At 42.1% G+C, this 27,759-nt stretch overlaps 1 protein-coding gene across 2 annotated transcripts; it reads right to left on the reverse strand.

The window, feature by feature from the left end:
• Positions 1-1,221: 1,221 nt before the first annotated feature.
• RB195_002552 (uncharacterized protein) lies at positions 1,222-27,759 on the reverse strand (the record flags this gene model as incomplete). 2 transcript variants are annotated; one of them, XM_064199864.1, is made up of 28 exons in its annotated part: positions 1,222-1,329; positions 1,384-1,434; positions 1,490-1,633; positions 1,964-2,082; positions 2,845-3,039; positions 3,104-3,182; positions 3,236-3,372; positions 3,447-3,567; positions 3,622-3,723; positions 4,238-4,359; positions 4,464-4,539; positions 7,115-7,239; positions 7,309-7,398; positions 7,470-7,536; positions 7,946-8,073; positions 8,145-8,211; positions 9,407-9,531; positions 9,601-9,690; positions 9,760-9,826; positions 11,536-12,179; positions 12,245-12,304; positions 12,366-12,403; positions 15,071-15,104; positions 15,491-15,622; positions 18,562-18,687; positions 21,880-22,452; positions 27,633-27,652; positions 27,719-27,759. In XM_064199864.1, 28 exons carry the CDS (start codon positions 27,757-27,759, stop codon positions 1,222-1,224), a joined length of 3,681 nt encoding a protein of 1,226 aa, XP_064055744.1. The 2 variants fall into 2 exon arrangements, with proteins under 2 accessions (XP_064055744.1, XP_064055745.1); XM_064199863.1 differs by lacking the exons at positions 3,622-3,723; positions 15,071-15,104; positions 27,633-27,652; positions 27,719-27,759 and having other exon boundaries at positions 11,452-12,179; positions 12,245-12,403; positions 21,880-22,537.

A 27,759-nucleotide genomic window follows, 5' to 3' on the forward strand; every position in this document is an offset into this window, starting at 1 on the left:
AGATTCAAGTGCTGCATTTTGCAAAACCCCACTATTTTAAAGAAGATACTCTAAAGATCAACTTCTTTTGGTTGGAATTTTCCATTTCACTTAGTACCGCAATCTTGCCTTTAATGTCAACATGTACAGTTTGATCAAAACGGCTTGATTTCATTTGAACTTTTGAGGTGGAGGGGTTTTCAACCGATCACAGGTAATGCAACCATCATCCCTCGTCTAATCAGTGACTCAGCCCCGAGTTTACCGAAGGTTCAACCGCCCAGAAACCGTCTATTTTACTTTCACCGAAAGCACAATGGAAAACACAAGTATTGTGATTTTTTACCAGTCCCAGAGCAAAATTAGCGAGCAGCAAAAGAATAGAACTGTGGTCAGAAGTGGAAGTTCGTCAGCAGGTGGAGCAAACCTGTATGGATTCTACTTAGTGAAAGCTACGCCTGCAATCGAATATCACTTTTGCGCGTTGTATTTGCAGAGCATTAAAAACAGAATACTACGAACGTGATGTGATGAGGGAATCCGCTGAAAAACCGAGATTGGGCTGTAGATTGCTGGATCCAGAGTGGTTCCAAGCTTTTCTCCCTAACCGTCGTAAAAAAAAACACGTCTTTTACGACGTTTTTTACGACAGTATCAGTTGCATCGCGTCACCTTTGTATACGCTCATCATTCAAGTGCGAGCGGTTGAGGACTTCTCCCCCGCTCATTCGAGTGAAACAAATGGGTAGGCTACTTGAAAGCATCACCCCACGAATCTGAGGTAGTACGGATTTCAGGTGGAGTATTCGTATATGGGATCGTAGATTATGGAGAGAAGGGCGATTCCGTCCATTTCTTCCTAATTGCCGTAAACAACGGACCGATGATACGGCTTCGAGCATTCCGGTGCGCTATTTTCTACAACGAGTTCGATTGGAGCGCGCTAGCCTCTAGCCTTGTGCTCGCGACGCATCCTTCGGACCGTTTTTTTACAGCAATTAGGAAGAAATTAACGGAACCCCTCCCCCCTCTCCATTATCTACTATTCCGTATAAGTATACTCCACCTGAGATCCGTGCCACCTCAGATTCGTGGGGTGATGCCTTTAAGGGACCAGAACGTATACATAGAGGAGCAACCACACCAGATCCTGCAATCGACAACCCCATCTCTAGCTTCTCGGGTGGACTCCTTCACCATGCTGCCATCAAACAAATAATTTGAATAAATCGGGTAGAAAGTTTAGTTGCCCAGAAATATGTGACTTGCCTCGGCAAGGGCTTCATTGGTCACATTCATATGCTGTTTCAGTTCCTCGATTAGCTGGCTAGTTGTCATGTTCTCATTTATCTAAAAAAAAGTGTAAGACATTTGAGAAATTAAACACATGCAGGTATTTCCTACCATTACGCCTCCATTAAGCAACGCGTTCACAATGGGAGCAAGCTCAGCCGGCTGGAACAGTCATATGTTTAATTGGCCGGAATTATTAACACAATTATCGAGATACCTTCAAGCTGCTTAGTAGATCCACTAGTTCGTTTCCTGATGGGTTATCTGCTAATGTGGTTGATTCAAGCTGATTCATAACGTTTTGTAATGATTGCGACAAATTTGCTCGCTCCAGCAGAGAGAGGGTGAATCCCGTTGGATCCTGAAGTCTCTCGACACAATGAAGACACATTTGGTAATGTAAAATGTTCTTTCAACAAAACCGCTTTTCTCAAAGAGAGTAAATCCATTTAAATTTCTTGTAAGTTAGATAACGCCCTCATTGATACGGGAGTACTCTTTTTTGATCAACAAAACATTGTATTCAGAGAACGCCTAGAGATAATTGTGGAGATCTTTGAAGTCATTCGAAATCTAGCAAGAAAGAAACAAAATCAGAACTTTTTAGGGATTACATACCAAATCCTTCTCTACATTTTTTACACAACACAGAATAAAAAGGACAAAGTGAGAATGTCTAAAAATTCCTCACTGTTCGAATCTTTGTACGTGAGGTGAAGGTTTGGCCAGATGACTTCGTGGCAGTTTGACGAGACCTTGCTGTGGGAGTGGTAACGTTGACGTGATCAGCTTCCTGGACAGATGAGCGCGCTGGAAATGCAAATATTACCTTCCTGGTCAAAACCTCTACTCAACTCTTTAATTAAACAATAATAATAACAGTAATGAATTTTTTGGGCAATAAAAAAGCAAAAGGTCTCCTTAATTCGTACGACATTGGGAACGCATCTCTTGATCCAGAAAATATAAAATTACTGCTAGTTGCAGTTTGCCCGGATTTCCTGCCGATGGTTGTGACTGTAACTCGACCCAAGACGGCAGAAAAGGTCTCTTCAGATTAAGCCAGATCAGCATTAAATATCAAATAGTAATGGGCGGTAGCAAAAATGGATACCAGAAGCGTAACACGCAAAAGTCAACATTCTCGGAGGGAGCTTTGCTAGAAATTCTTCCAGTCTCCAGGAGATCTTCAGATAGGCAGACTACTTTTAAGGATGTGACAAACATACTCACATCGTCAACGAAATTCCTGCTTTAAATGCGATGCTCGAGAAAATTATCCTCTACCTATTATTCTCTTATATATTTTATATTATATTATTATATTATATTATAGAAACATTTGCTCATACCAGCCCTGCCGGAAAGATGTATATTTAACGAGCTCCCGCAAAAGCGATGCTCATATGCCCAGCTGAGAGAAATCAACAGATCGGGACACCGTGAATATCTCATGAGCGAAAATCAAGAAGCGATGCGTTTCTCCAAAGTTTTCGGATTTAATACTGGTAAAGTTTGAATGACAACTTGGTGAAAAAATCCGAAAGAGAAGAACCAAATCTAAAATCTCACTGCCGCCTTCTATCGCAGAGGTGTGGGTGGTTGACGGAGAGAAGAGATTGATGAATATGTTCATTTTCACTTCATTGCCGGATACAGTATCTCGGAGTGCTACTTCCATTTCGTATACCCCTGTGGAAACAAAAAAATTCGAAGCTTTGTGGAAATTGATACTGCCGGAGACCCAGTCTATACTGGCGACGCTTTCTGAAAATAAAACAATGAAGAGATGTTCAACAAAACATGGATGTACTATTGTAATTGTTACAACCTTGATGGAAGCAATTAGAAGATTGTATGTTTTCAGAGAATTCTTCAGAACCATAAATACGACACTTCCATGAATACTCCTGTAAATTCCGAATTTCCTATCCGAGACTTTTCAGCGGAAAGGTAGACGAACCACTGGATTTTCAGTATTAGATGTAACAGTTAACGTTAGCTTTTCATCTATTGGTTGAGTGATATTTCCTACAAATCCATCAATCCCAACAGATAACGAATCTCCGACGTGCACGTAACCGCAAGTGGACGTTTCTACTTCAAAAAAAAAGAGATTTTTTGCTTGTATTCAACAAAATAAAACCCAATTTGTTTGTTCATTGTTCACGTACCAAAGCCAGCGCAGATTTCATAGTTGCCTTTCTCCAGGCCTTCTTTCGATAGCACATATCCGGTTGCATCCTCTCGTTCTTTGTTGATCGTCCACCACAAGTTACCGCAGTCACTGCCTTCCTAAAGTGAAAGAGCAGTTGCTCGGAAACTTACACAAGGGCTCAAAAATCACACAATCGCTGTTGCTGCCACAGTGAGGGAGGCAGGCTGTTGAAGGTTTAGAGGAGATGCAGCGTCCAACGAGATGTTAAGCGACAATGATTTCAGCGAGCAGGTCTGGAATCGTCATACACTGTATTCATGACCCTTCACAAAATGTTTCACCTAAAGGGTAAAGGATAAAATGGTGACATTAATCAATATTTCAGGGATACGCCGACACGCTCAACTTCAATTCAGATGCATTTACGGATTTCATAAGCGTAAATACGGATTATAGTGATTTGCAGAGGTGTCAAGTAAGTTTTTTTTTTTCAAATCCTCTAGTACCACTTCACCGACTTCGGATGTATCGAAAGCCTACTCGGGAACGAGTCAGTTTCAAAACATCGACTGTCGCAGTCCCAGCGGAAACTCCGCAACGTCCGCCTTAAAAAACTTGATAACCTCTAAATGTTTTCATTTCCATGAAGCTTCAGAAGTGCGGTCAGTTTATAGCAATGATTTAACCAGCAGCCTTACATGCACCTAGGCTTATTCACATGTGAGTAATTAATAGTGCTCGACCTTAGAAATCCACGCTTCCAAAGTTATCTAGTAGTGTCAGTATTTGAGGTACAAGGATCTGTACCTCGGCCGTACTCGAAACAGAGGGAGAAGCGAATCTCGTCTTTGGTCCAGCGTCAGCGAATAACGTCAATGACGTCTTCTCTTCAGATTTTCCAGTGGAGATTCGATTTTCGACCGGTGTAACTAAATATTTGCTTGATACGTTAATCATTTAGCAAGAAACAATCCGCAGAGATTTGAAGTATTTGAAAGCAAAAAATTGTAGCAGACTACAATGTTTTCCTAACCTGATGAGGTAACATCTGCCTCCGAGGTAGCGAATGTGGAGAAGTCCTCTCTGACAGATGTAGGCGTAACCTTCCGCTGAAAAAAATTCTTTTGATATTAGAGTGTCTCTTCCACTTTTACCAGTCCTTGTGTAGCCCCCAAATCAGTGAGATCCTTTGGATATCCTTCAACTTCAGCTTTCCCACTATCCACAGCTTTTCAAAACTTCAGTAATGTCAAAACGTCAAGACTTGTTAGGAAACTCGCTTATCCAGGAGAATTTTTGTATCAGGTATTACGGTGGTTGCACAGGAACCATAAATTGATAACTGTGGTTTTGCAATAAACGCAGTTAGAGGTCGAGTCAGATTGACTTAAAGCCTGGCGCTCTGTACAAGACGCTGAGCCGAAACGGCGTGCTGAAGCCGGAAACCGCGATCGAGGCTTCAGTTCCGACCTGACTGCATTTGTCACAAACGTGACCATAGCTCATAAAAATAAGGAAGTAAAAAAAATATGTTTACTCTCGGTGGGAATGCTCAAACAAAGAGCATTTGAATAACAGGCAATCAAAGGGAGTTGTACTCTCGCGCAGCTGGCGCATCTGGTTGGCAAAAACTACTCCAGCACAATCAGATTGTGAGAGCAACACTGTGCCGACAGCAGACAAAGAACTCGGACCGTATATAAACAGTCCAAGAGTGTTTATTGCTCAGAACATAGTCGAGCATTGGCCCAAGAATCTCTTATTTTTCTTGCCTCCTTCCCATGTGTGTGTGTGTGTGTGTGTGTGTGTGTGTGTGTGTGTGTGTGTGTGTGTGTGTGTGTGTGTGTGTGTGTGTGTTTGGTGTGTGTGTGTGTGTGTGTGTGTGTGTGTGTGTGTGGTGTGTGTGTGTGTGTGTGTGTGTGTGTGTGTGTGTGTGTGTGTGTGTGTGTGTGTGTGTGTGTGTGTGTTGTGTGTGTGTGTGTGTGTGTGTGTGTGTGTGAATGTGTGTGTAGAATGTGTGAAATGTGTGGGTGTTAGTGTGTGTGTGTGTGTGTGTGTGTGTGTGTGGTGTGTGTGTGGAATAAAGATTGTGTGTGAAATAAGATGAAGGGAAAATCGAATGATAAATTCGCTTGAAAAATTGCTGCTGTGTGTGTAACGCACTGATAGTGTAAGACCAAATATGAAGGATGTGTGCACATAGGACAAAATAAAGCTGAAGGATGTGGGTCGTGTGTGTGTGTGAGTGAGGATGTGTGTGTGTGTGTGTGTGTGTGTGAATGTGTGTGTGAGTGTGTGTGAATGGGCTTGTGTGCAAAGAGAGCATTCGAAAAAAAGGAGCATGCTGTGGGGAGTGATGTGATGCTAGATGAATGAGAGAAGGATGAGGTGTGTCGTCAGATACAATAGGGCGTAAAGGAGTTTGAGGCTTAATGTGGATGAAGAGCGAATGTATCTGTTTGGAAGTGTGTGAAGCTGTGTGTATGCAACTGTGGGTGAGATCGAGAAGTGCACGCTGTGTGTGTGTGTGTGACTGTCGTCATGACACTGAATGCTGTGTGTAGTGGGCATGTTTGTGTGTGGATAAAAGTTTGTGTATCTTGACAAAAGGAAAAACTAATGTAGAAAAAAAAATAAGAAAGTGGGGGGAGTGTAACGTGACAAGATCATAAAAATAAAAAGTAAAATATGTTTACTCTGTAAAATGTGCATTTGAAAGGAAATGGGTTGTACTACAAAAACGAAAGATGTGAGAGTGTGAAAAATTGAGTATAAAAGTCAAGAGTGTTATTGTGATGTGAGCATTGGCCCAAGCATTCTTAATTTTATTACCTCTTTCTCTGTTCTTTATGCATTGAGCATTTGGTGTTCGTGCATTTGCTCGTTTGTTATTTAACGTGCTTTATGTAACGTGCCTTATTTGATAGTTCGCTGTATATTATATTGTGCGTGATCAATAAAGTTTAATTACCCAAGTTTGAGGCTAAAACACGTGGCATATTCCTAACAACTGAACCACCGTCATCTCAGCATTAATGGTCGACGCAAAACGTACTGTGTTGGGTTGACGCGCTGCGTGTGGTGAAAGCGCTGAATTCTCTACACAGAGCGAGTTCTCCAGAACTCTTTTCTTCCTCTTTTTCATAGTTCTCACTTTTTTCGAGCAACTTTCAACGAAAAGTTCACCGTCGTAATTTTAAGATCTTTCTTCACGAGTTTAAAAATATCATATATTATGTATTAGAAACATATAAAAAATAATAAATATGAAAAGTATAAAACAAAAAAAGAAGACGCTAATTATGCACAATTACACGAAGAAATGTAAGAAGTCCGCTTCCTTCGAATTAGGGCCTTAAAGGATCCTAACATCAAACAACGAGAAAACTAAAGGAAAAGGATTTTGTGCTAGCTATTTTCAATTCCATTCATGTAGCATTGTAAGAAATGACGAAAGCTACGAAAAACAGAAAGGAAAGAGCTACGGAGAGCCTGTCGAGTTCTGTAGACCGTGGTCAGCGCTTCACCGAGAGCGCACCCCAATTCAACAAGCATTATCTCAACTACACCTACATGGATACTTCATGAGGTTTCCATAGCAGTAGAAAAATAATTCATAATCAAAATTTAAAAACTCTTCAAGAATATCTAACAATACAGATGCTCTGGCGTAAGGTTCTATACCTCAAGTATCCTCGACACAGAAACGGATTTTGCTGTCTTTGTTCCGGCGTCCATCAACGTCTTCTTTGTCAACGATGTCTTCTCTTCAGATCTTCCAGCAGAGGTTCCGTCTTCGACCAGTGTATCTGAAGACTGATTAGTTATATTTATCATCTAGTAGGAAAAATTCGTAGCAAATTTTCGTGTTTTCTAACCTGAGGAGGTAACCGTTCTTTCCGGAGTAACGATCAATGATGTCTTCTCTTCAGTCCTTCCAGTAGAAATTTTGTCTTTGACCGGTGAAACTGAATATTTATTTGATAAATTCGTCATCTGGCCAGAGAAGAATCACAATGACCTAAAATGTTTTTCTAACCTGAAGAGGGAACCTCTGCTTCTGGAGTAACAGACGTGCGGAATTCCTCTTCGACAGAAGTAGGCGGCTAAATTTGCTTACAAATCAGTTACTTTCCGCAACCTTGCACAGGAGTAAGTTCAACATTATCTATGTATCTGCATCTTTCATGAAGCAGCTCGTGCAGGATTTGTTATCGCAAAGCTTGAAGGAATGAAAAAAAAATTGGCCAAGATATTTCGAAGCAATCAAAATGAGTGAGATCTCAACTTGCAAAGGTTTTAGTGAATCAAAGATAGTAAAATACACTGGTACGATTCCAGAGCGTTATTGCTCCTAAGACAGTTAGAGCACTTAATATCGTCTCAGCGATTATACTCATTTATCATCACAACACTGCCATTCAAGTTGTGCAGGGCATGCCCTTCCTGTTGTAATTTTTAGCTTTGCACCTATATCTATCACCTGTACCGATTTGTGAGTACCAGGCTCAGTACCTCAACCGTACTTGAGACAGAGGCGAGTCTTGTTGTCTCTGCTTCAGCGTCCGTGGACAACGTCTCTTCTGTCAATGATGTCCTCTTTTCCAATGTTCCAGTAGAGGTTCGGCCTTCGATTGGTGTATCTAAAAGTTCGTTAGTTATGCTTATCATATAGCAGAAAAAGCTTCGTAGCAAACAGTAACGTTTTTCTAACCTGAAGAGGCAGCACTTGCTTCCGGAGTACCAGATGTAGCGAATTCTTCCTTGAGAGAAGTAGGCGGCTAAATTTGCATCCACAAGTTAGTTATTGATTATTGAAAATCCAATCGGTATTAGATAGTTTTTTCTTCTCTTACCAGTCCATGTGTGACCCTCAAATCCGTCAGATCCCTCAGCTATCTTTCAACTTCAGCTTCAACTTTCGTAATGTCTAGACGTCAAAACGTACTAGATAACTCAAAATGACGTCTCTGTTTCACGTAAGGCTGCGATGGCATCAAGGAAAAGACTAATAGGTAGCCATGGTTTTATCCTAGATGCATTTATGTAGTGAAAATGAGAGTCAGAACGACCTGAGAAATGGTGCTGTTGCGCGAGATCCTGGAAGAAAGCGGGGAAGTGAAAATGGCAGTTTGGATCAAAGCGGTAGTTTCGACCCGTTCATGGATATAATAGGGTCAAGACGACATGAAGCACATACGCAATTGCGTACGCGACTTCTCTTGAGACGGTGCGGTGTAGCGTTGGGGGTGGGAGCGCACTGGAACCATTGCTAGCACCACCCATCGCTGCAGTTTGCGATGGTCCCACCTCGGTTCCAACTGCTGCCTCCACCGCGCCGTTTCGTACGCAAATGCACCGCGCTTCATGTCGTTTTGATCCAACCATATGATCACCGAAAAACATGTCACATCGGCGTACCCGGTGAAGGCTCGTGCTAGTGTCTCTGCACAGAGCGAGACAGGCTCCTCAAAGCTCGTTTCTTGTTTTTCATTGTTTTTCTTCTTATAATTCTTCATGTTTAGTTTTACTTAGTCCTATCAAAGTCCCTTCTATTAGTTCTTGCGTCTGTGTCCTTCTCTTGCGTCTCTAAAAAGAGTGTAGTTGCGGTGCATTTGCGTACGCGCTCGAAACGGAGGCAGCAATTGAAACCGAGGTGGAAGCGTCGCAAACCGCAGCGATGGGTGGTGCCAGCAATGGTTCCAATGCGTTCCTAGCCACCACGCCCCACCGAAGCGCCTCGAAAGAAGCCGGGTACGCAATTGCGTACGTTCATGTCGTTTCGACCTTACTGTAGGCATGCGCTTGCTATCATTGAGAGCGGAACGCTTCACTCCCACACAAAACGCATTACGCCTGCTGTATTTACATATCAGTTGCTGATAATGTATTCGTAGTATTAGAAAAAAATTGCAACTTCAAAGCTCTCTGACATTTCCAAATTTCCAACAGTTGTTGAAATACGTGGCTCTGTACCTCAACTGTGGTTGACTCAGAAGGAAGAGAAAGAAGTGTTGCTGCTTTCTCCGACAACGTCTCCTCTGTCAATGGTGTCTTCTCTTCAGATCTTCCAGCAGAGGTTCCGTCTTCGACCAGTGTATCTAAAGATTCGTTAGTTATATTTTTCATCTAGCAGGAAAAATTCGTAGCAAATTTCCGTGTTTTCTAACCTGAGGAGGTAACCTTTGCTTCCGGAGTAACAATCAATGATGTCTTCTCTTCAGATCTTCCAGCAGAGGTTCCGTCTTCGACCGGTGTATCTGAAGATTCGTTAGTAATATTTTTCATCTAGCAGGAAAAATTCGTAGCAAATTTCCGTGTTTTCTAACCTGAGGAGGTAAACGTTGCTTCCGGAGTAACAGATGTAGCGAATTCCTCTTTGACAGAAGAATGCGCCTGAACTTGTTCACAATTATAAATCAGCTACAGTTCGTGACTTTTCAGAGGGGATGTTCCTTTCGACATTAGCTTGTCTGCACAACCTTTATTTATTTATTTGAAAGCACCCGTAGGTGCATCGTGAAACAAAAACAAAAAGGAATAGTGCTCACTAGAACTTCGTCTAAGTTTTGCAAAGTTGTCGCCTTCGTAGCGCAATGCGTGGTGTGTTCACAAGTCATTCTTGTGCTTTAGAAGGTGGGAAATATTTTATGAAGTAGGTCGTGCAGGAATTGTAACCGCAAAACATGGACAAGTGATTTTCTAGCCGAAATTCCAATTCCAAGAAATCAAAACGAGCGAGACTTCAGCTTTACAATGGTCTCAGTGAAAAAAAAATTTAATGGAACAACTCCAGAAGATAGTCTTTAATAAGAAAGTTAGGGCACCTAAGAACAGACTGGCTGTCAAACTTCCCAGTCTTCGCTTAAGCAGAGAAATTGTAGGAGCGATCTAACTTAAGCAAAGCGCACAACACTGAATGCGCCACTTCTTCTACAAGCAGTGCAGCGATTGCAGCAAATCAGCCGTAATGTGAATGAGTTCTTGGATACGGTCACCGCTAAAAGTTATATGTTAGCCTGGCGCTATACGTCGTGGCGGAAACTGCATCAGTGTCTCAGTTGGCCAGTGGAACGATAATCGAAAAAGCAACTCCGAGAATCCTCATTGAACTCTTTTCTCGGGTTTTTTAATGTTTGTTCCGGTGTAGCGGTGAGCGATTAAGATTACTTCATAGTTGCACTCCTCGCAAAACGCTTTTTGATAAGCCTCGGAGGCAGTACTGTGCCTCTGAGGCTGGTGCTCACTTTTCTCCCTCTCTTTTCGAGGACGTAACGTGTGAGGGCGGCTACGTGAAACGACAACTTGTTAATTATCATTTTTGAAAAGAGAATAAAAGTCCCCATCTGAATGACGAACATAGTTCTGCACTTTTACTTTCACAGCTATCCTTTGGCAAGAAGATCACGATCGAACTCATTCCACAGTTCATGTAAAAATTTCAACGTTAAGATTCAAAAGAATCAATACGCATATAACAAGCCGCTATAAAAATCACATTTATGGCAACACGACCTCTAGTTTCACAATCCAAAAAAGACAGAAAAGTAGGATAAAGGAACTAGCGAGAAATTAATTTTGAAGCTAAGTTTACACGAATTGTATGTTCTACACAAAGAAGAAGGGCTTCGAAGGTAGGATTCCACGAAATTGGCTACGTTGGGATCTCTCCAGAAAAAACTAGGGTCAAAGGTGTGGATTACGAATAGGAGCAGTGGCCATGCTCAACTCCTCTAATCGCCCTAAAAACGACATGGAAAACAACTTTCCTGTACGAATTTTCCTATGAGATACCTCATAAAGCGTCACCCCTGTACACGCACCGCGTTTGCATGCGAGCAGACAATGATCAAAGAGGTTCCCACCGCAGTATTTTCAAGCTGAACCATTGGATATGCTCCTGAGCTACCTAGGCGTATACAAAGGTGGGCTGCCTCGTAGGAAAAGTCGTAAGGCCATTTCCCACGCAAATTGGGGGAATTGCGTGTGGCTACGCACATATTCGTTCTAATTGTAATAACCTTATGTTTTCCACGAAATACCCCAACATCGTCAATTTCGACATATGTTGCCTTTAAAAACAGATTAACTTGTAAGTTGCTCACTGATTGGCTGAAGGTAGCTTGCGACGGAGATACGCCGGAAGTGGCGGGCAGAGTGCGTTTTGTTTCGCTTTGCAGTATATCCGTACTGCTTCCAAAACGACTCAAACTTTCAGAAGTCTCAAAGTCAGAGGACGAGGCAACCACCGTTGGTTGAACTGATGTTCCATTGACCAGTTTATGGATTGAGGTCGTAGAGATTACAGTTTTCTCGCTTTGACCTTCTGTGTGATCTGGTGAAGTTGCGATGTCTGCAGGAGTCGTCGCATCGGTTGAGCTCCACGATTTGTCAATACCTTCGGTGCTGTAAAGAAATGGATCCGATGATCGTACAGAATAATAGCTGAGCGTCTCAGTATAGCCCTGGGTGGGCGTTTGGACTAATGTGGAGTGCTGATTCACTGTGGATGAGTGAATTATTATGGTAGTCGGACTTGAATTTTCTGAAACCGCATAGTCTGATAGCGCTGTCTCTTCGCTTTGCTTCGTAGAAGAATCCTTCGCATAGGAGGTTGTTGGTGGAACAGTTGGGGTTTCCTCGGTAATCGAAACATGGGATGTCGCAGACAGTGAAGTGCCATCAGCAGTTGTAGCGTTCCCAGGACCGGTGGTTAGCAACGTTTCTTCAGAAGTCCTTTCGACAGTTTCTGAACCTTCAATTATGTAGCTCACGTAGTAGCTTCCAACGTGCTGTTCGCAATGCAACACTTACGTTTTGTTGTGATGCTGCTTTCTCGACTCTTCGAATGCGCAGTCGACCTTGAAGTTTCATCTGCAGAGACAAGATCAGATGTGGCATGTTTAGTCGATACGATGCTAGTTTTTGAAGATACCGTTGATGACTTCATCATTGTTTCGTGCGTTGAAGCTTCTGCAATTCAAATACAAATACTGTAGTATATGTTCAACAAAAAATGAAATGCATTTTATTCATGTAAACTTTGCTGGGATCTAAACTTGAACCGGAAGCTCTGTATATAACGTCTTCTGCTGACCTACTTGTTAGGAAGACCTAAAACTTTTTACGGCAGAGCGGTAACTTCAAAAATGAAAACAAACGAAAGTAAAGCAGTGGGAACGTGATGAATCTTCGGATTTCAATTGCTCTGTAGAAATGAAGGATTTGTAATTTTCAGTACCGCAACCAGTAACTGTAGAATGTTTTAACTTTGCAAAGGAAATCTGTACAATGCGAGACAAGCAATAGTTTCTTAAATGGCAGAAAACCGAAATGAAAAAACTCTAAACACTTCTTCCTTTTCACAAAAAAAGCTCAATAAGTTCTTGTAGCCAAGAGTTGGCTTGATGCTTCAAACATGCGCACTTTTATAAATAGATACAAACACTCTACGGTCCTTCATTTATGTAGGGTGGTGTTGCAATATGTATTTTTGAAATACTGTCATTTTTCCTGAAAATGCAACATCTGTTGTCGCCTCGCCTTTTTCTTTTTTATTTATTGTTTTTTTTTTTGAAATTATCAAGTGAAAACATCAGAACTGTACATTACGTTGAACCAAAAGTTCCCAACCACTTGTTAACAAGTAAGGCTACAGAACTTTAACGGTTTTAAGATACTGATCATCCAGCAGAGATCACTTGTATCACCTGTGCGCCCGTTGTTCGTCGATTTGCTGGAACAGACGCCAGTAATACTAGTGCTACTATCAGGCCGGTAACACCATTTGTCGCGAGGGTTGCTCAGTGACTTTCCTACTCGCCGAAGGCTCGAAAAGCATCGTAATTTCCTTTAAGGGGTTTTTTTAAGAGAAGTCCGACTATCTAATTTTCCACAAGACGCCCATTCGCTTACAGCTCTGATCCAACGATTGTCGTTGAAATCACGTATCCGGATCACCTGATTCTACTTTACTTGGGATATGCGGCAGTGTCTCTGATCTTCGTTTTGACATAGGGCTAAACTTCGAATCCCTTCTTTAATTTGCGTGAAGGTGGATACTCATAACATCATCCTTTCAATTGAACGTTCTATGACGCTACCGCATTTTCTTCCTGCTTGCAAAACGCCCAGGTTTCTGAACCGTAGGTCGAAGCAGAAGGAACATTGGTGATGTACATATAGGTAAGCCGCATGTTCTTAGTCTCCCTCACTCCTCGATACTCTTGTGTGGTCCCCAACCTGCAAACACATGCATTGCTCATGAACATAGTCCAGTCTAGGTTCAGCTAGAAACTGGCCTTTTCACACGTTCCATCAAGTGCAACCAGCATTCGTTCCCCCCGACTGGTGCTTGATATTGTCGGAATGATGTCATCTGCGAAATGATGACAGTATAATTGCAGCTTGTCTACTTTCACTCCCATGTTATCTCATTCCAATCTTCGTATCTCCCTCTCGAGAGTGGCATTGAATATTCTGAGTATGATTGTGTCACCCTTTCAAACCCCTCCATTGACGTCGACTGTGGCATCGAAAAATGAAAATTGAGATATTTTAGTCGTGAAGTTCTATCCTATTGGGATCTAGAGAAGATCACGCTTTCTACGAGGTCATTGTTAGTGATTTCAACACTGAATCTCTTCCTTGGGGAGAGAGGCTTTCCATGTTTACGATGGCGTCTAAGATCACAAATTGAGAACTTGCAATTTCCCTCACCCACCTCTCTACGCTAAACGTGAGAGTCATTTGATTAAAGGTAGTGTAATGAAATTGAACATTGTCAGTGAAAGTTTTGGAACATCATCGACCTAGAATCTCTACATTTTGTTCCATTTTTTGGAAAAAATGGAATAATTACATCATCCAGAAAGGGAAGGAGAAGTTCACAACTTCTACTAGACCAATGAAAATCTGAAGAACCCACCGCCAGTCTTCATAAACACGCTAGTAGTAGCACGCTTCATAAGACTCATTATTTGTGAGAATGTAATTTTTCCAAGCAATTTAAAACCATGAGGTCAGCGTTGTTGTATAAGAAGGGGGATCCACATGACATCGGCCAGCAGACGAAGGAGATCCATGCGAGCATGCGAGGTTTCGCAAAGGTTTGTGCACGGTTGCAGAAGGGTTGATTTTACTGTGGAACTTTTAATCAAAGGGCTTGAAATTCGTGAATGCTTACGAGATGTCGAACATCGGCAATTTGAAGACCGATCTCCATCTCATTACCGGAGACCGAGCCTCAAATCTCGCAGCTGACGCGTTCGACACTCAACAAATAAAAACTTGCGGAAAGACCCGAACTTAGTCTAGTTACTTCCAGACTTTTTTCTTCGCAATGTCAATGTCTTGTACAGTCGAAGGATAAGAGCAGATTTCATATCATTGAGATTACTACACTGACATCTCCAATGGATGCGAAAGATCACTGACAAAACAATGGGTATGTGACCAATTAAATACAACATCTACGGTTCCAAGGTAGTAAAGCTGGAAATAAAGTTTCTAACGATTTTAACACTTCCGATTCAACTCTGCGATTTTCTCGCCTTCATATATGAAACATCTCATTTCCTCACCTTACTTTCATAATAGTGGCAAAGGAGTTCACATAAAGTGAATTGTGCATGTTCTCACCTACAGGTGTATTCTCCTCTGTTTTGATCGAGATCTGCAAAGTTGATGTAGCATCTGCTCCTGACGTGTGTAGAACTTTGCTCGTTGTCTTCGCATCCGAAGATAGAGTCGTTCCTCCTCCAACGGTTGATCGATCGAAAAGCGTGGACAATTAAGTTAAGATCAGCACAAGTATAACCCTAGTGATGCACAAAAAACAATCAAAAGGGGCATTGGCATTGATACAAGGGGCCTATATACGTGCCTGATTGTTACTTGTGCTGAATACGATCAGATATTCCAGTACATGGATTGAGAACGTATTAGCCAGCTACATGACAAACTTTAAAATTGTGTATTATCTTCACATATTAAAAATATCATTTTTCATAAAAGCTTCAAAGGAGGTGGCAAAAAACGAATTTATATACACGACCTCACCTACAGATGTATTCTTCTCTGTTGCAGCCGAGATTTGCAACGTTGATGAGCCATCTGCTCCTGTTGTATACAAAACTTTGCTCGTTGACTTCTTATCCGTTGATGGAGTCGTTCCAATTTCAACAGATGATCCTTCAATCGATCAAAAAGTGCTGAACAGCAGCTCCACGAATTTTCCGTAGTGATATAAAAACGAAGAAGGCTGTCTAGAGCAGTCGGTAAGAGGTCCGGCTGTGCCGCATGATCGATCGACGGCCCGAACCCACCCTAGTGCCAACTAAGTCCTTCCCTAGTAGTCGATAAATTGGCACCAGGCGCGTTTTGGGTACGCCTGAGACTTTTTCTTTCTATTCTTTCTTATGAAAACTTATCATTGCTGAATAAAAAAAGATCCTCACTAAACCCTTTAAAGCTAAATTCAAAGGTCTTAGTTCTTTCATGATTGATCCCTCACTGTTCTAACAAAAACGCCACTACACTTCTCTGAGCCATTCGCCGACCCTGTTCGGTGACATCGTCGGGCCTCTTACCAAATTGCGTATCCCGTTAGTGATCCCGCACTTGCTCCCACACCCCTCTTATGACTCCCCTCATGAGAAAATATCAAGAAACGCTCGAACTTGTTTCCGCATTTTTCTATAGAACAACACAGTCTCGTTGGTCTTAAATTACTTAGAAACATTGCATTCCAAAAGGTAAGAAGTGAAGAGTCTTGCCAATGTGTTGATCAGAGGTGGAGGTAGGTTCTTCGGTTGTTTGGACTTGATTCTATTTAGACCGGGCTTCACTGATATCAAGGCACGTCGAACTTCAGGAGGTAGGATCTTTTGGACAACATTTCTGTATTATCTGGTGAGAAGGCAAGTGGACGTGGTTGACGAATAAATCTGAGAAGTCGTGAATGAGCTTTTCCATAGTCTTTCTCGTTGCTGTACTTGTTCAATATCGGTTTCTGGGAGCGGTGATTTCTGATCTACGGCTGGCAGAGTTCCAACAGGCATAACGAATGCTCTTACCTGCCTTTGCTGTTTCAACCATAACTGCTGCTCGTCCCTCTTTGAGACTTTTGGAAAGTTAAAACAACTCACAACATCGGCGACGAATATGATTGGCTTGTAGAATATCATCACAACTTTACGACAGGAGCGGAGCGGTTTAAAACTATCAAGAGGTCCCTGTCTCCAAAAACTCTAGAACTAATACGTAAGCGTGAAGCTGCACAAGCTGCAGGCGGCCAGGAACTCACACATGAGTTTGCCAAGCGTTGCAGAGAAGTGAGAGAAGCAAATCTCAAAGAGGGACGAGCAGCAATACAGTAATGGTTGAATAGCAGAGGCAGTCAAGAGCTTTCTCTATGCTTGTTGGAACTCTTCCAACCGTAGAACAGAAATGATCGCTCTCAGGAACCGATATTGAACAAATACAGCATCGAGAAAGACTATGAAAAATGTCATTACGGCTACCTTTCGGAATGCAAGATTTCTAAGTAATTTAAGACCAACAAGACCGTGTTGTTCTATAAAAAAGTGCAGAAACTAGTTCGAGCGTTTCTTGATATTTTCTCATGAGGGGAGTCATAAGAGGGGTGTGGGAGCAAGAGCGGGATCACTAACGGGATACGCAATTTGGTAAGAGGCCCGGCGATGCCACCGAACAGGGTCGGCGACTGGCTCAGAGAAGTGTAGTGGCGTTTCTGTTAGAACAGTGAGGGATCAATCGTGAAAGAATTAAGACCTTTGAATTTAGCTTTAAAGGAATTTTTTTATCCAGCAATGATAAGTTTTCATAAGAAAAAATAGAAATAAAAAGTCTCCCGCGTACCCCAAACGCGTCTAGTACCAATATAACGACTTCTAGGGAAGGACTTAGTTGGCACTAGGGCGGGATCGCGCCATTGATTGATCACACGGCACAGCCGGACCTCTTACCGACTGCGCTAGACAGATCCTTTCGTTTTTATTTTACTATTGAAAATTCGTGGAGCTGTTGTTCAGCAGTAATTTGTTTCACCTCCATCCGTAGCTATCTTTTTTTCTTTAAGTAATACCATTAAAACTATTTATTTATTTTATTTTTGAGTTCATAAGTTATTACTTGAAAAGGCAGTCACGACGGTATTACTAAACAAAAGAGACAGATGCAGTTAGAGATAGGGATACAATAAGTGTAAAGTAGGCTCCACGAATTGCTGAATAAAGAAGTTTCATAAAATAGGATTTTGCACGATAGTAAAGACAGATGATAACTATATTTGAGCGAAATTTGGTCTTTTTTGAGACTTAATTGAGAATAATTTTAAATTTCTTCTTCCAGTTCAGAATGTTTCTCGACTAGCTTTTTAGAAAATCAGAACACCGAATTTTTCAACCATGCTATCGTAATTTGAACGAAAAAAGGAGCGAAATTTCAGATTTCCGACTGCACGTCAAAATTTGTATGACTTTGAACAAAGTCCTACAACTCGACTCGTCATTTAACTTTTTTGATCAGTTCTATTTAAAGTACGCCATTGGGAAGGATTTTTCCACTAGAACTCATTTTTTACTTTTCCCCAGTTGTTTGTTGTTCTCTTGAAAGTGAGTTGAGTTAATTTATGCACACGCCCACCTACAGATATATTCTCCTCTGTTGTCGTCGAGATTTGCAAAGGTGATGTCGCATCTGCTCCCGTTGTATAAAGAACGTTGCTCGTTGATTTTTCATCCGAGGATAGAGTCGTTCTTCCTTCAATTCTTGATCGTTTGAAAAGCTTGAATATGAAATTTAAAAAGTGCAGAAACGTAACTAAGATGGCATACAGAAAGTAATCGAGGGGAATTGGCGTTAATATAAGCACTGTAGTTACCGAACTGGTGTATGATTGCTACAGGCTTACAATGCCCTTGCCTATACTGAGTGCAATTATGCATTTGAGAACACTCCCAGAGCACGTACGGGCTATGTAACTTGCACTGTTTTATGGCAGAGTTTGAAACTGAGCTTTACCTTCGGACGTGAAAAATCTCGCTTTCTCACTTTACTTTCATAACTTGCAAAGGAGCTCACATAAAGTGAAATATAGATGTTCTCACCTACAGATGTACTCTCCTCTGTTGTGAGTGCTTTGGTCGAGGTTTTCAGGGTTGATGTAGCATCTGTTCCCGTTGTATACAGAACTTTGCTCGTTGACTTCTCTTCCGTTGATGAAGTCGTCTCTGCTTTAATCGAAAAGCGTGGATAAAAAAGTTAAAATGTGGGGAAACATAACTACTTTGGTACTCAGAAAATAATTGAGAGGAACATTAGCATTAATATAAGCACTGTAGAGCCTCACATACGTCTGATTTTTAAATGATACCCCGTATATATTGGATGTGAGCAGACATTCGAGTACATTCACAGGGAACTTACGAGACATATAGTCTGCAAGAATAACATATATTGCGCAAGAATAACATATATTGCGAAAAGGTGATGTGAGCGAAGCACATCTTCAAACACAACCCCCTAACCTGCAAAGGTCAAATGTGTGAAGGGACCATGAAGATTCCACAACAATTACCCGTTTCTTCACGTTGAACTACCAGACATTGTAGAGTGAACACCAACAAAAGTCCTTTCTCTAGAATTCTACAATATCTCGGTGTCCCGTTTGCTGCACGTAGCAGATACGCGTGGGTGGCCGTCCCGTTATTGGCGTCGTAGACTACACCTTCCACTCGGACGATAATAGTGAGAAGAAGATAATAGACTGCACACCAACTTTGAGGAACAACACCAAAAATCTGGTAGATAACTTTGGCTCAGCGTCGTCAAAATGCGTCTTTGTACGAACGCAAAATCACAGAGCCTGCAAACTCCGGGTCACAAATGTACAGTCCCCTAGGAAACCGCTGAAGAGATCGACATCATCAACAACCTTTGATGAACTCAACGCTCACTGTCTGACTGTACCCTGTAGACTGTACTCAGCCGCCAAGTGGTCATTGTAGGAAGTGATGCATATGCGGAGGTGGGATTTGGCAACAATCCGATATGGGAAAATGGTACCATCCAGTGGAGCACATGTTGAACGACCCTAACTGTACCGTCTACTTATGTGATCAGACAGGCCTCACCATGGCCCCCACATTCAAGAGACATTATCGATGCCATCAACTTTCGTGCCAATCGTCTTAATTGTCGACCCCTTTGACATCTGGAGAGAAGGAAAAGCGGAAGATCACAATGCTCAAACTTTGGTTTGACTACCTCCTGACGAGGAACAGTCCTTACTCAGGAGTTCAAAGATCTAGTGCTGTTTCGGGAGTCGCATTCGACACTTTTGTTCATTCATGCTCCTAAAGCATGGAATGAGACATGGACTAGGAATGAGCTTTACAATTTAGATCCCTTCAAAGTGTATACAGGATGGCTCCACTGGCGAGGAAGAAGTTTTTCTGTATGTGTAGAGAAGGGGCGGGCCTGACTGCCATCTGCTCTACCGGTAATCCTTTCTATACTCCATTCATTCAGAAAGTTTAGTATGCGTACTGTGCACGTGCGAGAACTTGCACAGTTATATAGCGGAATTTGCCCAGATACTGGAAAAAGCTGATGTTGTCCAGCAAAGCCCGACCCACCCAGGTATGAATGAGTAAATAGGTCAACTACGTATAGGAAAAACAAAGGGAAGTGGAATCTTCGGAACAACTCACCGATTCTTTACACTGAACTGCCGCACTGACCTGAGGTACTCGAGCCAGTCGGTGTCGATAGGCAGCTCACACAAGACGCTAAGTCCCGCAGGGTATGGAAAAGTGACGAATGGAAAGGTTCTGTGCAAGTTCTTGCTTTAGATCGAGAAACGTGTGGCTATACTAAAAGGCATCACCCCATGAATCTGAGATGGTGCAGATTTCAGGTGGAGTATTCGTATACGGGATGGGAGACTATGGAGGGGGGGGGGGGGGGGGTGATTCCATCCATTTCTTCCTAGTTGCCCTAAAAAACGGCCCGGAAGATGCGGCGCCGCACAAGGCTGACACGCTCCAATCGAACTCCCTGTACAAAATAGTGCGCCAAAACGCCTGAAGCAATATCTTCCGGGCCGTTTTTTACTGCAACTAGGAAGAAATGGACGGAATCACCTCTCTCTCTCTAGTCTCCCATCCCGTATACGAATACTCCACCTGAAATCTGCACCTTCTCAGATTCGTAGGGTGATGCCTTTAAAGAAGATACGCCTCGACGAAGATGTGGGTATCCGCGTCGGCGGATAGTATCAGCTCACTCTTTCCCACTCAATCAGCATCTTAGTCAATTTAAAAGAAACGTGTTCGAATTTTTTTCTCATCCGAAAATCATTGCACCTCTATGCCGCTCCACCTCTAACTCTCCAATCCCTCGGCTCTGCCAGATATCGTTCAAAATCAATGTTCGCACAGTTATCAGCCCAGCTCGTTGAACCTTTGGCAATGACACAACGTCAAGACTTATCAAATAGCCCAAAATGAAGCTATATAGAAAATCTCTTTATCACCTCCGATTGAGCGATTGAGGGCAAAGATAACAACAGTTGATAACAGTGGTTTTAAGTCACAAGCAGGTTGTCACAACCGGATTGTGAAAATAATAAGTGATCTTCGCCAGGCGTAAAACTATGAACTAATCACTGATAAAATTTGAAAAAGTGATGCTTGCAAGTAGTACTACTAGTGGGAATGAAATGTGCTTCTCATCCAGGAAGCGGAACAATATTTTTGAAAGGTTCATGAGAACCTAACGCTAGAGTTACCGTGAAGGACCCTGCCCAACGCTGCTGCCCACACGAGGACGCATGGCGCTGTACCCTCAACACCACATGCCACTATGGCCGAGCATACGGGCATCTTCCATTACGCTAACGCTTATTCAGTCTCAAGAGGATACATGAAGGGAATGTTCTCCACACAATGACTTGTGAGACTAAACCGATGTATTAAATAAGTCTCTCATCCAGATAAGTCCGATTTCGAGTTCCACATTCTGTTCATTTAACATATACGTGACAATGTAGCGTAGGAAAGCTGGGAAAAGCCGTTGGGAAATAAATGTTGCTAGACTTTTTCATTTTCAGGGTGTTATGGTAGTGATAAGAAATGATTTTCATCGCCGAAGCAGAGTCGTAATACGTAGTAGACCTCCAACGTAGTTGGTCCGTCACATAAAATCTCTCCTACGCAGTTGCGAACATATTTCCACCCCATCCTACTTCTCCCTATTCCTAAATGCATCACTGTTAACCTTAACTTGTGCAAGATTTCAGGTCAGAACGACTTGGGAGTGCATCCTAGATTTGTTTTTTGGTCAGACATGATGCAAATAATGCAAAATATTTTAAACTAATTTATAAGCGGCCACAATTTTCGGTTCATCTCACCTTTACTTACCTGTAAAGGTACAGCATGGCTTTGTTGAGGTCTCTTTGTTTCCATCCGTTGATTCAGATGCAAGTTTCGTAGTTGACTTGGTGGTTTCACCTGGCGAATTCATCGAAGCTGGTGACAGAGTAGTCGTGCTAGTAGCGGTAGCAGACCGAGCTGATGTAGTTTCAGTTGCATCATGCAGGGTGGTTCTGAGCTGCGAAATAGTGGTGGGAGCCATGGATGTAGGTCTTGTTGAGGTCATCGTTAGAGGAGCCGTGGACGTAGCTCTCTCTGAAGTTTCTGCTGTTGATGCTCTGGACGTACGTTGGGAGTCCATCGTGCTAGGCTTGGTGGACTCCACAGTTTTCAAAGTAGTCTCTGTATGTGACATGGGCATAGTGGTTTGTAAAGTTGTTGCGGCAGAAGTCGTTGACGTTCTTTCTGCAGCTTTCGTGGTAGTAACAGCTTGCGTAGTACTCTGCGTAGTCGTCGTAGTAGTAACCGCTTGCGTAGTACTTTGTGTAGTCGACGTGGTAGGATCCATCTTCATGGTGGTCGTCATTGCAGTTGTTGGTGACTCGCATATGTTGCACGTCACTGAACGATAAAAATTGTAAACTCCATGATAGAACAACTTGAAAACACACTTTGACATTGAACACGTAGGAGATGAAACTTGCATGTTAAAAATTATAAAAGTTCTGAAACGGCTTACATTTTTGAGCGTGCGAGGACACAAGAAAGCAAGAAATCATCAAATGTCTAGGTGTTGGGTCGAAGTGTCCAAATTTCTCCAGGAAAAGAGACACTTCTCAGCATTGTTGCATAGCTTGCCAAATATGATAATTTCTATTTTAAAATGTTGTGTCATGCAGTGTACTAATGTTTATTAGCACTTCCGACCAGAATGTTCTAGAAACACGAAGTGCGTATAAACATTAGCGGTGTCGGAAACGTGAGCTTCAGGCGTGTTTTCTACAGTCGCCGCCAAATGCGTTACGTCGCTTTCATGCTCTACGGCGACATCCCACCTCTCCACTTATCAGACAGTAATCGAAAGCGCGATGACTCAAATGTGCTCTTCAGAGCATTTTTCTCCGTTTTTTTAAATGTGTTTTGTGTTTCTTCGCTTTATTGTGTGTTTTTTCTAGGAAAAAAATCTGAACTAGAGTTGGATTTATTCTGTAAGTGCCAAACATTTTGTAGCCTAATTTATATTCGGACAGAGGGAAATTTTGTATCTCTGACCTCTTGAAAAATTGTTTATTTGAAAAGGTTTCTAGACTTCCTGAAGACAATATCCAGACAAAACTCGCTCCCGTCCTCTTATTAGAATACCACATAAATGACATGTACTTTTAGTTACAATGTTCTTTAATTTATTCGGTAATTTCTACAGCTCACACCATTCATCTATACATATTTCCATTTCATATCAAAGTATCTTCTCGTATCCCGTGAACACGTGGGATGTTCGCGGGGAATTCGCTGGGACCTTCTTTACCGTTCCTCTCCAAAGAGGAGTGATGGAGATTACTTTTTTCGAAGTATATAGTTGTGGAGAAAAAATCCTGAAGATCACCTCGCGATGCAAAGCCCACCAAAACTTGTAACGTTTGTCAGATTTGATGTTGTGCACGAAGAATATTCTTTTGCGCTTTGTTTTCTCGAGTTAGATGCGTAAAGTGAAACATATTGTTACGTCACCAAAGAATTCTACTAATAGGTCGTGAATTTCGCTGGACAGCGTAGCAGCAGATGAAGACAATCGAATCGCATCGCTGGGACATGGATTGTCACCACCAAGGGCAGCCAGAATTATACCTGCCCGACTTTTCGACCTTATTCGGGGTATGTTGCGTAAAAGTTACCGATGGGTCGCTTACCCAGCACTGATTGCGTCACGCCGCCTCACGCACTGCCAGTCCAAGGCAGCTCGAAGGCAGCGTAACACGATTTTGCCGTTTTCCAGAAACCGCAGCTCAAGAGTTCTGGTTTTAGAGAGAGGAAACCGGCGTGGTTTTCGCTGCTCTTAAATTGAAAATTGGCTCATTGGAGACCATTATTTGGAAAAGATTCGAGAACTTTCCGACTACGCATTTGTTTTACCGCAACAATGAAAGAATGCCGCATGCTAAGTCAGGATTTAATTCCTTTGAAAAGAATTCCAAAAATTGTTTTTTTAACTTTATTCTGCTAATAAATCCCTCCTCTTTTCGGAAGGAAAACAAAGAGTCTACTCACTTTACTCTACAAAAGGCTCACTATTAAACTGAGCGAGTCCTCATCACTGTTTTGAAATTGATTAAGACTTGCACATTTGTGGAGATTATTTATGGCGCAGATTCTCGGAAATTTGGAATTTTGAGAACGGAGACCTTATTGCGAACTTTCTTAATTGCGCTCATACTGATGGAGACAGCAGTGCACGTTTATTAGACTTTAAGGTAGATTTTTAAGTTCCCATTCTTGTCGGCTAAAGGGATTAGGTTCAAAAGAGAGGACGTGGACAAAAAAAAAACATCGACAATGAACACACGATAAAAAGTGCCACTATTGATTGGAAAAAAAAACAGTTTTTTTTTCTGCTGGATCAATATCGTGTAAGTGACCTTATCAAAGAAGTCACGTCAGTCTACCCTGACCCTCTCAGATTTTCGCACCTCATACCCGCTGACTTATGGTCTGGTCAAAACGACATGAAGCACGGACAGTTGCGCAGGCGGCTTTTCTCGAAGCGGTGCGGTGGAGACAGCGGTTGAAATGGACTAGGCCTACGCTAGAGATTCTTACCAAAGCATAAGAATTCGATTTCATTTTTGGTCTTTTGTTCAGGAGCCTCTTATTTGCGGTTTTAGTCCTTGAGATTGATATCGAGAACAGAATTCGGTCGAAAGGAGCACAACTTTTTTGGAAATCCATTCAATTTCGAAATGGAATATTTCAATCAATAAACGTCTAGCCTTCATCGATTCATCTCCTATCTATACGATCTGTAGGCCTAGTAAACAATGAATACATATTCTGGTAATTACACTATTTTAAGAACCTAATATTTTGACAGTTACAATCTTAAGGCAAACAGTCTTTCAAAGGAAATGCACAGTGGAACCTTGGCGACAGCCTAAGGCACCTTGGCGATAGCCTAAGGCCGCCCCACATAGGGGATCTGGGTCACCGAAATTGCAGCACGAAAATCTGGATGTGGCAAAACCGACTGTTATTTCGTTGATGAAGTTAGTTACACGATGCTAATTTGCAAATAACTGTGTTTGTTCTTTTAAATCTGGCATTTTTATCAATATGTCCATTGTCGATTATTTTTTTCGTTGTCAATTACTGTACTATGCTAATACATACACTGAGTTGCTCCATAGGTTTATTCCTACTTTTCTCATACTTTTATCTTTCATAAAACAGCAATGATAATCCAATCATCATTATAGGCAGCAGAATAATAATAATAAGAGTAAAAAATAGTCACTTTTTTCCCCCAGTCGATGTGATAGACTGTAGATCCACTTGGCTTATGACTCAGTTTGTTGTCAGATTAAGGTTTTGACGACCGAAGAAAGAAACTTGTGGCAGAACCTAATATTTTGAACCCAAACAGTTCAATAGCCGGCGAGAATGAGAATAAAAACTTTCGTTGATATCCAATGGTTGTGTAACGCTGTCTCTTTAAAGGGATCACCCCACGCATCTGATGTGGTATGGATTTCCGATGGCCAAAGACTATACGGGGTCGTAGATTGCAGAAACGTGTGAGATAACGCGCATTTCTTCCTAATTGCCGTAAAAAACGGCCCGAAAGATGCAGAGGGTGTACAAGGGTGGCGCACTCCAATAGAACTCGTCGTAGAAAACAGCGTCCCGGGACGCTCGACGTTCTACTGAAGCGCGTTAGCCTAGTGCACGCGCCACATCTCCCGGGCCGTTTTCTTACGGCGATTAGGAAGAAATGAACGAAATTCTCACCCTTTTCTGCAATCTAAAACTCCGTATAGTCTTTGGCCATCGGAAATCCATATCATCCCAGATTCGTGGGATGATGTCTTTAAGCATGAGTACAACTAAAGGACGAAATTAACGTCGTGTGGAAACTTAATGGAAAACACAGTATTCGGATTGGTGCTTGCGAATATGATCGTAGCTCGCTCAGTATCCCCTATTCGTCTTAAAAACGGCATGGAAACTGTGCTTTCCCTGATAGATAGGTCAGAACGCGACCCTTGTACTCGCTCCGGTTCACTCAGCAGCCTATTCATTGCTCCTACATCAATAGGCTGCTGAGAAGACCTCATTTATTCTCGACCGATCGCTCGTGGACGCCGCACGTGCAAAAGGCTGGCACATTATAACTTACCTCGTAGCTAACGTGAACGCCAATTCACAGCTGTTTTTTAAGGCGATTAGGAAAAATTCAGCGGGACCACACCCCGAACTCTGTGCTCATATTCATAATCCACACGTCGAACTTTGTGTTGTTCATCAGATACGCCAGTGCGTCAATCTATTCGTGGCGCTGCTTCTAGGAATGCTTGAAACAAAGTTTCAGTTGTCAAAATTCCCTATATTAGGCGGCATGAATAAATGCACCAACTTCCAGTCAATTTGCTAATCAGTTGCGAAGACTTGCCCAATTTAGAAGTAAACCCTTTGCAGAGTAGTTTGGCTTCTACATACTCGTTTCTACTTCCGAAATATGGCCGGATTTTCTCGTACAATAAACATAAGAAATAGAAATTTTCAAAATCCACCAAAAACTAAAAATATGCCTCGGTTAAAGGCATCACCCCACGAATCTGGAGTGGTACGGATTTCCGGTGGAGTATTCGCATACGGGATTGTAGATTATTGAGAGAAGGGTGATTCCATTTATTTCTTCCTAATTTTCGTAGAAAACGGCCCGGAAGATACGGCTTCGGGCGTTCCGGCGCACTGTTTCCCACAAGGGGTTCGATTGGAGCGCGCCAGAACGCTCGAAAGCCGTATCTTCCGGGCCGTTTTTTACGGCAATTAGGAAGAAATGGACGGAATTACCCAACCTTCCATAATCTACGATCCCGTATACGAATACTCCACTTGAAATGCGTACCACTCCAGATTCGTGGGGTGATGACTTTAACGACACTCCCTCATCATAAATTTCTGGAATTGGAATTTTAAATAAGAAAAAGAAAAGTAGAATTTTAAACTCTTGTTGTTATTTTCTATTTCGTCTTCGAGCCGACATTGCCTGAGACAATTAGCATCTGTTGCTGACTGCATCTGCACATTCTACGGTTGCTTCGCGACAAATTATTGGAAAAGACAAAGTAGACAATGCATTAGGCTCCTCCTCCACGATAACGCCAAGTCCCATGTAGTTAAGAAGACCCATGAAAAATTGGAGGAGTTAGGCTGAGACACGGCACCCGATCCCTCCTATTCTCCTGACCTTGCCTCCTCAGACTACAACTTGTTCCGGCTCGTCAAGGCTTTGTCAAGGCCGCAAAGAAAATCTTCACCAAGTTTGAAGAAGTCGAACGGGCAGTCAGCGACTACCTCGACTTCCACTTTCTCCAGTTCTGAGAGAAGGGGATTGCTGACATGCCCATTAGGTGGTACAGTGTTGTAATTAATAATAGTGATTATATTATTGATTAATTTCTATTGAAGGCTGAGTAAAAAAAATAAAGCAGAAAAAATGACAAATGGTGACAAGACTTTCTGTCCAGACTAACAGTAGATAGTGTTTTCTTTTGTTTTACGACGATTTTGTGGCTCTTACTCACGTAATGCATAAGTTACGTCACTTCATCGTTTGCACTGCCAGCAATACAGGCAGCATAAAATAGTTTTTTTTTTCATGAGAGGTCACTAGGCTGCCATCTGGGCATAATGATCCTTGACTATATGCAT

Source organism: Necator americanus, chromosome IV, assembly GCF_031761385.1.
Source record: "Necator americanus strain Aroian chromosome IV, whole genome shotgun sequence".
In the NCBI taxonomy this organism is placed as follows: Eukaryota; Metazoa; Nematoda; class Chromadorea; order Rhabditida; family Ancylostomatidae; genus Necator; species Necator americanus.